The sequence below is a fragment of the Grus americana genome, chromosome Z (genome assembly GCF_028858705.1).
Source record: "Grus americana isolate bGruAme1 chromosome Z, bGruAme1.mat, whole genome shotgun sequence".
NCBI classification, from domain to species: Eukaryota; Metazoa; Chordata; class Aves; order Gruiformes; family Gruidae; genus Grus; species Grus americana.
Genome location: NC_072891.1, coordinates 11,696,134 through 11,711,980, shown reverse-complemented (window position 1 = coordinate 11,711,980; position 15,847 = coordinate 11,696,134). Strand labels below are relative to the sequence as shown.

General features: G+C 42.6%; 1 protein-coding gene across 6 annotated transcripts in view; it reads right to left on the bottom strand.

Moving 5' to 3' along the window:
• Positions 1 to 266: 266 nt before the first annotated feature.
• The window catches only part of UNC13B (unc-13 homolog B), a 218,773-nt gene continuing 203,192 nt past the window's right edge, over positions 267 to 15,847 (bottom strand). For 2 of the 6 annotated variants that reach the window (XM_054810171.1, XM_054810167.1), the window contains 7 exons: positions 15,215 to 15,271; positions 10,645 to 10,725; positions 10,103 to 10,250; positions 7,320 to 7,376; positions 4,696 to 4,788; positions 3,413 to 3,572; positions 279 to 2,263 (listed from right to left, as the gene is read on the bottom strand). In XM_054810171.1, coding sequence (XP_054666146.1) covers positions 1,978 to 2,263; positions 3,413 to 3,572; positions 4,696 to 4,788; positions 7,320 to 7,376; positions 10,103 to 10,250; positions 10,645 to 10,725; positions 15,215 to 15,271 — 882 coding nt within the window. In that variant the 3' untranslated portion in view covers positions 279 to 1,977. Of the gene's footprint in view, positions 2,264 to 3,412; positions 3,573 to 4,695; positions 4,789 to 7,319; positions 7,377 to 10,102; positions 10,251 to 10,644; positions 10,726 to 15,214; positions 15,272 to 15,847 lie in introns of all 6 variants that reach the window. The other 4 variants (XM_054810172.1, XM_054810168.1, XM_054810169.1 and 1 more) reach the window with 3 other exon arrangements.

Here is a 15,847-nt window from a genome sequence, read left to right as displayed (position 1 = left end):
GAAAAGCAAGCAAGTTATTTTCTATGCTTTTCTGTGATGTCTCAGTGTGTTACCAGAAGCCAGGAACTTCAGGGAAAGATGTCGAAGACAGAGGCACCATGGAGGAGGGATGAATGGTCTGACTCATACCTCTTGCTGGGCATCTACAGCACCAGAGAAATATCTTTCTACTAAATGAGAGTAATTTAGAAAGATGCAGTTAGCAATTCCATCCTGTGTGATTTAGCAAATTCAATTGCAGTTGCACTTCAACAGATGACGCCAAATGCTGCTAAAAGAGTTTATTAAAGACCATACTAACAGTTCTCATAACAATGGCACATACAGTGATTCAAAATCATGACAAATAGCATGGAGTTTTGAAAAGCATTATCGTAATACACCACGGACAAGAACAAAGCGGATGTGCTGTCTCAAAACTCTACGAGCAGGCCCATGAAACACAGGGGTCATATCATACAGCTGTACAAGTGTCAGAGAAAATAGAAAAAAAAGTCATTCAATATGCAGTCCTTGAATTTATTGACAGTATTACAGTACTTTATGGGCAAGGACTGGCTTATTCCAGCTGCACTTTCCAGAGTACAAGGGCAGCTGGAAATAGCAAAAAAATCCCCAAAGCGAAAATCCCCAGACTCCAATAAACATACTTCAGGTGCTATCACTACTCCAGACCTTCCTGCTTATGAATTTTCAGTCAGAAATTCTGACCTCCCTGCAATCACTTTACTCAGGACAGTGTTTTGTTTTGCAATAAAACAAAACCAGGATGCTTCTTTAAGACAGTGCAAAAATATTTTCAATGGTATCGTTAAATCACAGATTAATGACAATCAGCATAGATCAACTGCAGCACGGCCAACAGCGACTTCAAGATCAGAACGGAATGGACCTGCTGCCCCTTGACCAGCACTCCAGACCGAGTGCTTGCAGAGGGGAGACGTGTCACTCTCTCCCAAGCAAGCCACCGTTCCTGGGTTCATAGTGAGGAATGGTCTCAGCTACTACAGGGTAACAAAATGCTACAGAAAGCCTGCAAGTATTAAGTTATCTAATTCTATGTCAAAAAACTAACAAAAGAATATTGAAGTGGAACAAGTATGTAGCAGCCATGTCATTTGTCATGGCTCTAATGTTGTTCCCTTCCTTACCGTGTCTGTCACGGTAGCCAAAGTGTGACTTGCGGAGTTCAGCAGCTTACAGGACCCCCGTGGTGATGCAGGATTCCCAGCAGCACATGGGGATTTATATTCTCCGAGACACACCATCTAATTACAATGGCAGGGCAGCTGCAGTCTGCTCCTGGTGCGTTCGTTTGCAGCTTTTGGCTACGAGATCTTAGGCCCTGCTGCACTTGTCCCACTGGTCTCACCCATGCTCACAGCAGCACATCCATGGTCATACATTCATTCGGTGTGCATCTTCAGAGCAATTTGCAACTTCTTTTTTAAGCAGACATTGAGGTGTCTGCATATCGCATTGGCACACTGGTATAATCTGTGCCAGAATATCCCCTGGCAGCTCCACAGCACACAAATTCAATGACAGACAACTGTGCTTTGCCAAAACCCCAAATCATTCTTCTCCTCCCAATTTCCACACAGTTGTGTGTTTGTATCATAGTGTGATTATGTAGAGCCTTTTTAACATCTGCCAACTTCAGAGGATAAAATCACAGTGCTGCATATCAACAAAACCCAGCATACCGAGCCTACAATATAAAATAACTTATGTACACAAAGCAGAATTTGCATCTTAAACAAGAAGAGATCATCTCATTCTCTACGGTGTCTTACCAGCTACTAAAAACCAAATAATTCACATCAGATTGATGGACCTGTTTCCTGTACAGCACACGTGCGCTATTGGAGCTGACAAAGACAACATGAAAAAACTTTTTCTAATTAATAAAAGAGAATTGTTGAACACTTGCACATATTGGCACAAGGCAGAAGAGAAAAGGGAACTTTACACAGCTCAGGTGCCCTCCTCCGTGGAGCGGGACTCAGATTTCAGCTTCACAAATTCTCTGGCAACTTCATCATTGGTTCTTTGAGAGAGGATCCTCAGGATTGTAAGTCCAGTCTCATCCATGTGAATCCTGCGCCCGAGGGGGCACCAGCATGCACAGCTTCCTTTGTCTGCTATGTCTCTGAGCTGCATCACTGCTATCCCCAGTACTCGGTCCTCCCGAGCAAAGCAGTAGTCTTTCACGCAGACTTGGAGCTCGTAGGCATCAGGGCCGTCTTCATTCCCCAGTATGCTGAAAAACACACACAGGTTTACTTACAGTTTCTCAGAATATAAATTCCTCCGCAAAATAAAGGTGTCAGCAGCTGACCAGAGTGCTGAGATGAGCTACAGAAAACTCCTTTCTACAGAAAACTCTGGTCAGAGAGAGAGAAGTAAAACCTATGGCGTATGGGCATTTTTGCTGATTTACAGCTCATAAAGACAACCTGGCTACTTAAAAATAAAAAACAAACAGCCCTTACCAAGTTGCCTTTGCATGTGTGTGTTAAACTGTGAAATGAGAGGAGCGGAGAACATTAAAGCCATGCTAATAGACTCAGACGACTTTAAACATTTCTGCTTCTGTTCAGGGTTGCTTCATTTCAGTAATTAATATTTTAATTAGATGAAGTCTTTCTTAAAGATTCAGAACCTTCCATTAAAGCAAAAGCTAATAAAAATGCATCCCCAGTCTTTCTGATGTTTCTAAAATTAAAAGAATAAAAAAAAAAAAGGGAAAAAAAAAATCCCTTTACTTAGATGAATCTTGCCTTTCCTCACATCAAAGAAAATTTATATGGACAGTCCCTCTCCCCCAAGACGTTTACAATCTTTTGCTGGTCATCTCTTCTCCTCTCATTTTCAGCGCACAGCTGGGTGAGCATTAGTCTGTAGTCCCTTTGTGGAGCCTTCCAAGAAGGAAGATGCCTTTGTAATAATGAAAACCAAATAAGAAGAGATCAATACTTGGCGTTGAGAAGGACCACAATTTTAGCAGTGCGACTTACTACCAGTTCCAAGGGCTGTATCCTTGGAAACAAGTTCAGAAAGCATGTCCCACAGGTCAAGTTGGGATAAAAACACACATTAAGATTAAAAGAACTAAAAATACATAATGAACTTTTAGCCTCAACTCTACCGATAAAAGATGCACAGAAGTTCATTAAAATGATGGAGCACAGTAAAATGTATTGATAGGACACACAATGCGTTTCAGAAGGTAGCCAAAGGACATTGCTGGTATAGAACAGACCTCAGCATCTCACCCACAGCAAAAACTCCCATAATCTAGCTTTTCCTGCCAAGAGACCAAGCTACTGGTTCACGTACTGGAAAACCCTATCTGTTCTCTGCATCTGCACTTGCCACGTCAGATCCCCAGGCTATTTTTCACACTTACAAGTGAAAGGTTTCATTGTATTTTGGAGCCCAGTTGTTGCTCTTTGACTTGGTTGTGAACTTCCTCTTCTTGTCACTCTGATGGGGCCCAATCATGGTGATTTCAACGAATGGACGGAACATGCTGGACGTTTGCCACTTCAGGTCATTGGCTGCCACAACTGGAAAAGAGAGTCACAACCTGTTTTACAGTAAATATTCATTTGTTCCCATTACTCTGGATACCTTTCCACTCTGCTCTCAGTTTCTTGCTTCAGGGGACAAAGTCCAACTCAAAACACACCAGTGAGCCAACACACATGGACAGGACTTTTCTGTAATACAAAGATATGCTTTTTTTGCTCTAGTTTAAGTTCTGTGAAGGGAATTTAATGCTTGGGACAGCCTTAGCTTTTGCCATATGCACAGTCAAAAATTAGTCCAAAAACCCAGGTGCTCCTGCAGCTCTGGGCAGGCTGCCCTGCCAGTTCAGTGCTTACCTCTACATTACCTGTGGGATGAGAAGAAAAATTTAAAAAAAAAAAAAAAAAAAAAAAAAAGCAGCATTTTGGGGGCCAGAATTAAGGTTTCTGCTGAAAAGGAAAATGAGACTGCAGATAAGACAAACAAAGGCTGTGAGCTGTGGACGGCTCCATAACCCAGAATTATTAGCTCTTTAACTCTCCTTCTCTCTCAGGTCACTGCAGAGAACAGACTGAAGCACAGGAAATAGCTCTGAAAATCAGTTTTTACATTGCAGTGTAGATTTAGCCAGAAGAGAGGCCTCAAGAGCTGTTTATATAAATCTTTAGAGGAAATTAAAGTAGTTAAATATGCTGTATTCAAGCAGAGGAGACGAAGGAGGAAGAGGAAGCCTGGGATGAATCACTGCTTTGGTTATTTTCAGAGCAGCTCTTCAGGGACCAGTGTGGTCTTCAGGATGGGGGAGAGGAGCCTCTGAACTCTTACTGGCTCTGGGTTTACACTGAGCAATTTCGCAACACAAGCCCTGTCATGCTACCCCGCTCTCTGCAGCACAGGCTAAACCATGGTGCCTGATGAGAGCCATCATCTGATTTTTGTTTGCTTTGTATGTTGCTGCCAATAAACAACGGGACTGTACATTGCCATGTCACTGGCCGGACAAGCTCATGTGCTGTTTCTCTACATGTTCCTGATGTGAAACAGAGAAAACAATTCTGGATTCACATTCCATGAGCTAACACAGAAATATGATGACTGCCAACTGGAAACCTTCCTTGATACAGTCACTGAGCCTGAGCCCTAGCATGTGCTTTGCCATACCTTTCACCGTGACCTTGTGTTCACCAGTTCCTGGGTGGGTATACAGGTCAATCTGTATGGACACTTCACCCACAGGATCATCCACACCAGACCCTGTTGGAAGAAAATTGACACCCCCCCCATGCACACATGGATTATTTATTGTTTATTGGCACCCAACTTTGGTTTATGGTCTCAGCAAGACAATATAACGTTTTCACAGAACACCTTCCATAGCCAACTTTCCAGTAAACACCAATAATGTATCGTTAATGCAAAATAACATCAGGCTTGCATGCCCAAGATGCATAAACACTAATGTTTTTTGCACTCCACCACAATGATCGCATCCTGTTGAGAATACTAGTAAGAATTTTAAAAGAATTTAATAGACCTAAATCTTGACAATGGACCCTCAAAGAAAGCAAGGATTTTTCAGACATCCCTGCCAAGCTATTGTGTGCACATGCAGGCATTCCAATGGTGGGCATCAGCACTCCTGTCCACTCAGGGAAAAAGGGAGGACAAAAAACCCAACAAAACAAAACAAAACCATCACACCAAAGAAGAAGTTTAGGGAAAAAAGGGAAAATATGTTAGTAACTTGCACTGAGCCGTAGTGCAGTGTCACCCTCCGAGAAGCTTTTTTCCAAGCTGTACATCAGATAAAAGCTGTCATCCTGACTGCCTATCTGCTTCCCTTTGGAGGATAATGAGAATCCCTTCACTGTTGTGGACAAAAATGATGAGAAACAAGCACTCACAACTTGCATACTTATTTCCCTTCATCAATTGGCCAGGGAGAAAACAACATGTAACTTCACAGAGGAAAAGGCAACATGTTGTAACAGAGGGAGAAGATTTCATGAACCTTACAATTCCTGTATTATGATGTTTCCAAATTTTTAACTTTTAATCATATTTATCATGCAATATGTGGAAAAGACATTTTTCTGGGTAGGAAAGTCAAGATGTCATGTAAATTACAGAAAATGATTGCTTTGCAAAATGAAAATGACGTCTTTGATAAGATAGTGAGATTGATTTTACTTTCCCTTTGATAACTGCCTGATCTCAGGGTGACAATTAGCAATGCTGTTGTAAATGGGATACCTACAGGGTAATTTAGTACCTACGAACAGCAGTGTTATTTTGTCAATTTTGAGGCTAAGACACATTACTTAGTGAAAGAATTGGTGTGTTTGAAATTCAAGACAGGGAACTTGAAGGATATCATTAAACAAACATTTTGATTAGATAGATCTAACATGCCAACTTTTACAAGAACAGTCCACAGGCAGCAAAAACACTCATTTAAAAACCAAGGGGTTGAGAGCTAATCTGTGCAATTGTCTGAAGAGAGTTACATGGCACAACAGAACTGGAGGCAGTGAAAGTCACATTAATATACAAGTTTCTGAGCAAACATAACAGAACCTCAAATTATTATCTTAGGGTAGATTCTAATTCTTGGCCTGAGCACAATAAACAGCCTCTACGCTGTAACATTTGTACATGATCTTGAACGTACTGTTTTCTCCTGGCTTAGAAGGGCAGTGTTCCTTCTTTCTTGGATATAAGCAGAGAGCTTTAAAATTGGTAGGCTTAATTATTGACCTGACCCATCTGATGGTGCGGGTCTGTCACTCATACCATTGGCATTTTCCATGGGGACAAGATCACCAATAGTATATACAACTTTATCAGGCCACGTCTGCACAAACATCAGATACCAAACACTCAGGCCTTCATTTCATTAATCTTTAGTGTAATTAATAAGTTACAAAGGAGACACTGATGCTTCACAGGAATGACAGCGGAATCATCCCATTACCTTTGAGGGAGAAAAAATTTAGATTTTTTTTTTTCTACCTTCATTCTTGTCTTTTCATACAAAAATCTTGTTCTATTAACTGAAAAAATGTTCAGAGACAAAAAAACTTTGTAGATGGCCAATGAAAAATATTCTGTTCACATACAACTGTGTGCATACACATGCTTGCACATTTAATGTCCTGATATGACAGTCTCTCTGGTATTGCGATACTGGAAGGTGAAACTGCAGAACTGAGCTCATGCAACATGTTACAGATGTATTTCACCTAAGATAACAAAATGATTTTGGACAGCAGAAAATAAATTGAGAGATGAAACACAACAAGACTTAATTTTTTGGGGCTCTCCTGAGCATCCAGACTTTTAGCTACCCCCCTTCAAGCCAGATGTTTCAAGCTCAGCCATAACCTTGAGTGTGTATCAGACATTACCATGTATTACAGTAGCCCATCTGAGCAGACCATATGCATGCAAGTCTAGGATTCGAAACAGCAACACACAGCCCATGGTGAAGGGTAGGGGAACAAGTCCGTAGCATCTCTCAAAAGACAGTCCATTTTTGAGACAGCTTTCGCATCCCATGAATAAATGTCAAGCTTGGGGACAGGCTCTCAGGCAGGGTACAGACTTCTACACCGCGCAACCCATGGCTCCGTCTGTGGGATGCAAGCATTCGGTGAAAGTTCACTTCTACAGGGAGCTAAAGGCAATGGGTCTCTGGAAAAGGTTTCTGAGAACGGGCAAGATGACTTCAAAAGCAAGGCAGTTGGCTAATGTTGTTATGGTAACAACATTAGTCTTGAACATACCCATATCAGGAAGAACGTCCTCATTAGCGGTAAACCTAATACCTTTCCCATCATGCACTAAGACATGAATTCAAAAGGCAAGAAGCAAGCAGGATAAAGAGAGAAGAGTGTGAATTACAATCCAATTAGTGGTGTCACTTAAACAAATACAAGACATTCTAGCTCTTAATAGACAAAATATCCTCTTAGATCTTCCGCACCAACACAGGCTCTAGAGAGCATGGTTGTCTGCAAGGAAGGGATTGTCTGGGTTAAAACAAGGTGAGAATTTGTGCTGGTGTAACTAAACTGCAAGCTGCAATCCAACTTTGCAGGGCAAACATTGAACAGCATAGTGCCACAGAAGCCTGCTCAGTAAGAAAATGAGGGCAATAGATACCTCACAAACTAGAAGATGCAACCATTGAGCAGTGAAGTAAGACAGCAAAACAGTCAGCATTTAAGTAGTTCTGCATGCAGCCATTTCCTCCCATAGGGTTTTGGGAAGCTTGACTTATTCAAAGGGAAACATCAGTCAGAGAGCTCTGGTAAGCAGATGCCAGCTGTAAACGTTAGAGCTGTCCCTTCTGTCCTGCCAATGCATATGCAGATCTCCAAACCAATCTACCAACGAGGGTTACTGAGAAGTGTATGCAAGCAATATCCTTTTCTAGCCCCAATCCCAGGAGCAAGCCATGCCTTTCTGAGAGATATTCCCTCAGTTATCCTACAGATACAGGTGGCATAGTTCCCGTCTTTTGTTTCCCAAACAGGGTCCAAAACTCTTAAGCCTACTAACACAGAAGATGCTGATTTGGACCAGCTCAGTTGCCCACCGTGCCCAGTACCTATCTCAAAGTGGCTCAGATGAGCCACAGAGAAATGTCATCAGTGAGCTATGAGATATAATTGATGACCTTGTAATGAGTGCATCTTGTGTCCTAAAACTAGAACTTAATTCTTTAGAAGCTTCTAAAAAAAAAAAAAATACTCAACACACACACACACACACACACTTCTTTGGGAATTCTGTATATTCCTGCTGCTCTCAGATTCTGTTCAATTCTCTTTGTGTATCTGCTAAACACGCACCCTCAGTAGAGTTTTATAGTCAAATCATGCATTGCCTGAAGCTGCTTCCTCATATCAGCTTTGAATTTGCCACTTTGCAACTTCAACAGAGCATCTTCTTCCTCTAATTTTAAACAGTCCTGACTAGCACTGAGTGTACAACAGCAGTGCTGTACATGTCCTTACATACTAGGATCCACATAAAAAACTAGCTTCAATTCATGGTCTGGATGGATATATAGTGGAAAACATTTGTCATAGAACAGCAAAGATTGAAAACACACTGTACACACAAGTTCCTGGCTAAAAAGTGTTTGTATAACTCTAATGGCAACAGCCAATTCTGAGAGTCCCCTGTGGACTTAGCAGTCTTTGACCTGTCTGGCCACTGGATGTCATCGTTGCTCTGCTGGGACGCTGCTACAGGACCATTCTCTCAAATGCATGTACTGATTCTTTAGTTAACTTCAGTGTTTTAATGTAGTAAACTTCAACCTAAGCAAGAATGTATCATGGTGCTAAAGGTAGAGATGATTCAGTCCTCCAAAATTACACTCAACTTTTCACTTTAAAACTTTAAAAACAAACCGTGTTCTGCTCAAGAATTCTCAGTACTTTCTCCACTAGCTGGGGAATGCCAGTATCAAGCAGTCTCATTTGCACACGAGGGAAAAGTGTGTTGGCTGGGGAGTGCTTTCCCCTTGATTTCAGGGCTCAGTGTGGCAGTACGCTGGCAGGTGCAGTCTGAGGGGTCACCAGCTCTCATAGGCTTGGACGGATTAAAGGGAAAAGGACCCCAAGCAAAAAGGTGGCAGAAAGACACCCCCATGCAGTTGTGTAACTTTTGCTGCCGAGATGTAGTTGCCTAATGCCATGGCTTGTATTAAAACAGCCTGAAAGCTCCAAACATCAGCTTCAGTTTTCACCTAACCTCTAATAGCATCTGTCCCCTCTTCCTGAGATTAGTGAGATTCACAGTCAGCCAGTGAAGGTTGGACTTCAATAATTAGACCAAATTATTCTGTACAAAAATCTGGAAATGTTTATGTGAAAGTAATGAAAGACAGAGACAATTAATTGTTTACCCCTTCAAAAATCAATGAAATAGCACCACCATCGTGCCTTCCCAGAGAGCTACCAAATAATTCCAGTGACGCATCTCAACAGCTTACTAATATGTTGTGGTGATCTGCAGTCATCTAGCTCGCACATACCCTGCACTGGCTGCAGACAAAACAGTGCTTTCATTGCTCTCCTCAGAGCCTTTTTCCTTTACAGGCCGCCTGTAGCTCCGTGACTCATCACACTGCTGTCAGTCAGCCTTGGTCAGACCTACATGGGCTGCTGGCGGCACCGACTAGTTTCTGCATGGTGTCTTGCTGAAACGGTCTCTCACACCACCGGGTAAGTCTCAGTACAATAGCTTCAAATTTCACTTAAGTCACCCACCCACATTAATTCATGAAATGTGACTGTTAAATAAGGATTGCAGAAAAAAAGACCACAAACACCCCAAAACTTATGTTTCACGTATTTCTGCTCTCTCAAAATGTAGTTGTTGAGTGGGAAATAACCCCCTTTCCCTCCTTCCTAGTTTCAAAAGCTCTGAACTGTCATGTTTCCAGAAACGTCGCTGCCAAAAGCACTCTACAAACTGGCAGTACAATACAGAGCAATTATGAACAGAGCAGATAGCTCCATTTGACTTTGCCAGCAACACAAAAGAGTCTTACCCTGAGCTGTCTGAGTCTGGACAAAGGTTTTGATGAGAGTGTCTGTGGTCTGAGTGTAGAGAGAGAGAGCATATCGAAGTGACTGCAGGTCCGGACTCTTCTCCAAGAAGGTTTTCTTCAGACCGTTCCCACCAGCATGGAAATATTGCTAAGAGTAAAAAGAAACAGGAAAAATACCGAGGAAGAATCACAACCAGCAACCCACATTTATGTGCTATTGTGTGTGCAGATGGGAAAGAGCTGGAAAAATCGACAAAACAGCTTCTGTACTGGAAATTCAGCTCTTAGACAAACTGATACCAACCGCTCACGGCTTTCCTCTTCCAAACCACTTAAATATGAATATGCTGGCTCCCCACACATCCCAGTCACCTGAGCCTATTCAGGTTTACATAGACATGGCATTATCCCTCACGTAGCACCTTTATCATTGTAACAGCAGCCACAGACTCCTGCCATCTCCTGAACTGGGACAGGCACCATCTTCCCAAATAGTATCTGGGGATGGAGCAAGGGAATGACAGAGAAATGGAATCACTTACTTTGATTGTATCCAGTGCCAGATCCAAAACAGCACACTGCTTTGGAGTGAGACTCTTAGTTTCTTCTCTCACCATATGATCCTGCAAACAACCATTATATTTGACATGAGTGTGCTATCAGAGACTAAAGGAAAAGGAGTCACCAGGATCACCTCTTTCTCTGGATTCATGCTGTGGCTATGTGGCCACAACATTAATTCAGCTGTTTAAGGAACGCTTAATGGAGTCACTCAGAGTCATTTATTACAGTTTAACTTGAAAATAAACCTACTTTCTCTGTTTCTTGCAGGCACAGAAGAGAGAAATAAGGCAAGGAACTGGACAGAGATAAGTGACAATTTAAAATCACAGTTTGTCTCTCAGAAAACCCAAACAGGAGTTTGCTTGCTACCCCTGTCATTCTAGAGCAGCCACAACAAAACTCACAAAACAGCACCTAAACCAAGGAATTCTGAGAACCAGGTATTGGGCAAAGTTATTCAATGTTGTTTGCACATTTTTTTTAATTCTTCCATCTATAACGGTCACTAATTCATCACATCGTTGGTGTAGACGAAGAAAAAACAAACGAGCAACATGTTCTAGAAAGTACCTTTGCTGAAAGAAAAAGTTGTTCCCATTAAGACCAACCATAGCAAAGAGCCAGGAATCCCTTGGGAAGGGATTCCCTTTCCTGCAGTGGGATCGTATTCCCGTTAGCTTCCTGCCTGACTACAAGGATGTGTCATCCTGTGGTATTTCACTAAGGTCTTTCTCTCTGATGCTTAGTCTAGGTCTCAGGGAAAACAAAACCCAAATTCTAACTGCTTGAGCTGCTGGAGGGTCAGGCCAGCTGGCTGCAGCCTGGGTGCTGAAGCATTCATGAAAAAGATGCAGGCAAATCAGGTAAAGGCTACTTATCTCTACTTTAAACGTGACAGCCTCTGATAAGAGACACTTTCCAGGGGACACATGCACTGAATTGTCTTTGAGTAAAGCATACCTAGTGTGTGGCATCACGGGTGCATTTCATGCTGATAAGCCTGCTGGCTGTCTCACAGCCTGGTGATTCTTCACATTGCCCCGTGCTGTTCCCACTTGTTATCCACCACGATCCATCTCCTGCCTGATGGAGACGGGGCTCACTGCAGTCTAGGTGGGGTGCTAGGCATTTGCCACACTTCTCACAGACATCCAGCTAGCGGCTTTGCACAGGGCTGTGTTAAACTGTACAGAAGATGCTTCTCAAGTCTGTAATACCTTAGACAAGTTTGCACCTTCCTTTCGTGAGTACTAGAGATGTGCCTCAACTTGCCTCTTTCCCCCACGCAGGCTGCTCCTGGTCTGCAAAGCTAGATACCCTGTAAGCTGCAAACTATCTTCTGTTGCAACAAGCTGTCCTTAGGGGAGCAATAGCTCTCCTCCCTCTTCTTCATGAGTAATTCAATTGAAGATGATGCAGCTTCACACTTCAGTACACAGAGGGTAAAACATTCTTTCGCTGACAGATTAAGTGCACAATCAGCCAGAGCCCAAGGACACGTTCATGAGAGAGGCCAGTTTAGGCAGGGTAGCTGTGTCCCCAAGGCAGAGTGACTTTCATGTCTGTTAAAATGACTTTCTAGGTGTGCCTGCCAGATTCCCCACACTGCGATAGAAACCAGGTGGTCAACATTTTTCTCTTAAACACCTAAAGAGCTCATTTATCCTGCCCTGAGTGGTCACCCCGGCGGTGCCCATGCTGTCATTGCACAGCATTGTCACCGCTTTCTAAGAGCGTTTCCCAGTGCCATTTACTTCAACACATTATGTACAAATAACCCAGTGACTAAACTGGTAATGCTTGCACCTACACACAGAGGAGCCCACCGCTGTCATTCCCTGCATACCTGCCCTCTGCAAATCCCACACTGTTCGTATAAAGAACTGCACAGAGTGCTACCCTGTGCTTCCCTATTACCAGCGAGGAGCAAGCCACAAATACTTATGTCAAATAACTATGCAACTTCAAGCAGAAGTAGATAATAATAATAATAATAATAATAATAATAATAATAATAATGATGATGATGATGTATTTTCCTGGTCTCTCATACTCATCCTTATATTCTCCACAGGTACTCTCAGAAGAACCTCTGTGGTCAGAGCTTGGCTGGTTGCCCCGGGGGCAGCGCAAGGGAGAGGAGGCTGCTGGCTATTGGGCAAACTGAGCAGAATGAGTTTGATAATATATGGGAGGCAGATATGTGGCACCAAGGTGCCAGTTTTATGGTTGGTTTTCTGAGCATTTTAAAATACACTGTGAATTTGATTTGTCATCAGGACGAGAGTCTGTGCTTGTCAGGTCTGTCAGTCTCTGTTTTCAACTGAGTTATCTGATTCACTAGGGCTCTGTTCCCCGTGTTCTATTTAAGACAAATAAAGCTTAAAATCCATCCCATAATTTTCCCAGGCTTTTAGTGGAACTGCAAAATGCACAGGAGAGGAGTTGTGAAAAGCCATTTACTCATGCCTTCCTTGTTAGCTTATATGTGCCCACAAAAACAAAAGGACAAAAAGAAAAAATCCACGATGCTTACAGAGACCCAAACAATTCACACTCTTGTAACATCTACGTTTTCCTGGAAATTTTTGGATGCAGTGTTGGTTCACACCATCTGTCGAACTAAAGGTCTCCAGAATTCAGGTGGCAGAGTGCTTTCACACTCCTGTACAGCTCCCCTGCCACATATAAAATCCCATGTACCTGGGCTGCTGTAGTCCTATAAGTGGATATGCAAATGAAGGCTTGAACACACACCCAGGCTTGCCTGATTTACATGATTACATGCATTTCTAAAAATGCAATCCAGAGTTACCACAGTTAAGCTCTACAGTGACTGAACTGAAGACAGGCTGCTGCTGAGGGATGGACTTATCTGACGAATGGTAACAGGCAAAGCTTCTAACTCACTCCTGGCAAAACGCACCTTGTATATAGTTAAGAAATTCCACTAATGAGAAAATATAGAAGAAGTAAAAGATAACAGTGAATGTCACTGACTATGCCTGAGAATGCAAGCAAGCCACTGGAACTCGCAGTTGTCTACGCACACAGTTGTCTTTGTGGCCTGGGAGGAGAAATGGAGCAAATTCAGAGCTCTCCCTCCGATGCTAGGGGTACAGGTAGAGGGCAGGGATGTCTCCTCTTCCTCCCAATGCTGGGTTCTTGCTGTTGTTTTTGAAAGGGGAAGGGGATACTCACAGGAAAAGGGGGTCACATTTGGAGGCTGCTCCAGCTCCCACTCTCCCAGGCTGGATACAAAGCTCCTCTTTCCCAATTTCTCCCATGGATGTGACATGGAGCATTGTAAGCGCAGGAAATAGTGGAGGCAGTGCAATCCTCAGGAGCCACCACATCACTGGGGAGGACAGCCTGGCTGTGGGAGTGCACAGGGCCGCCCCCCCAGCACAAGCATCAGCTATTCCCCTGGGGAACCACACTTGAAGGTTTATGGTATGTCACTGTTAACTGCTATGTAACAGCCTCAAAATGCAGCTGGAAAAAAGCGTGTGCATCTCATGACACACTTGCATGTCCAGATCACTTACTAGGATTGCTAATAACCACTACCTTAAATGAATTGTGCACTGCCCTGGCTCATAAACATGTGTATGTAAAATGTGGCTGCTGGGCAAGGAAAATAGATAGTTGTATAAAGACAGCTGTAACAAGCCTGCAAGACAAAAATAAAATTATGGGAAAAGATGAACGCATTTTGAAATTGCACTAATCACTTAGGAGAATGCCCTTTGCTGTGGGAAGATTTCCCTGATCATGCTTCAAGACAGAGTTCATGTTCAACTCCATCTTCCTTGCAGCACAATTTGTGCACTGTGACCCTTCAGATTTAGACCTCCTCTTGCACAATACCTGTTTTGTAGCACAAGTCAAACCATGGCACAGTGCAATTTGAATGTTGTAAGGCGTCACTATTTTCATACCATTCCTGTCGTGACCAGTGAATTAATGCTTGATTGGCTCACGATGAGGTAGCGTGCACTTAGTAATGCTCATGTCATGCACTGTCACGTCATGCACTGTCAAAACACGTCAACATAGCTTTCATGCTAAATGCCAGCTTGCCTGTAAAGAGAGCCTACGCAGAAGGAATTTACAGACACAGGCTTTCTTCCATAAGCAACAGCTATTTTTGTAACAGTTCATATAATTCATCAATAGCTAGCACAATTATCTTTCCAACCGGTATCTCATTAACAGGATCACAAAAGGGACTCCCTTTTATGGGGATACAGAGGAACTGGCCAGATATTGAAATCTCTACTTTTTTAATTTTAAATTGATATACCAAACCGGTCACTGTATCTACAGAAGAAACTACTTTGATGAATAAACCCACAATAAAATTTAATGGTTAATTTAAACACAATAGTAATGTTAGCAGAATGCATTTAAAAGCACATTTAATGCATTTAAAAGCATTTCTCTACAACTGAATTGATTGACAAACCTCTGGAAGCACAAGACATGCTATGCGCTACTTCCATGCTTACAGACACAGATGTTAACACAAGCCGTGCAGAACAATACCTTCAACTTTGACAAGTGTCCGAGTTCCTTAGCAGCACTGAAAATCAGCTGTGTGCCCTATGATAGCAAGAAGTTAGAAAAGAAAGAGGGGGAAAAAAGGATTATAAAAAGCTCTGCTTTTTTTTTCTTTCCGTTAAGTAAGTCAAGTCAGTTCACAGCTAGAACTTTATATAACCACCCCAAGGCCAGTCACAACAACTTGACTTTGTGCCAGTTTATTACCTAGTATAAAACCTGGCATTACTGTGGATACCACATCAAGAGCTATTTCGGAGCACAACGTTCTGCTAACCAGTTCACTCTTGCTTACAGCAGCCACCCATTAAAACAGGATGTGCCTTCAAATCGATTGCACAGGCTGGGGGTGAAGGCAGTGCACTGGCTTTGTCTCAAAGTTCTTTAGATTTCAAGTCTAAATCCACATAAGACTGGCCAAAGCAAAAGGTCACACAACTGATGACAATCTCTCTATAAACGTAGAGCCCATTCAGCAGGGTAGGGGTAAGCATGCATCAGATCAGAAACAAAACTCGATCTCAGCAGTTTTCAGTCGAGAGATCAGCAAACAAAGTCCAGTGAATACTAAAGCATCACCTTGACATGTCAAAAGCCTGGCCAATAGCTCTTCTTCCC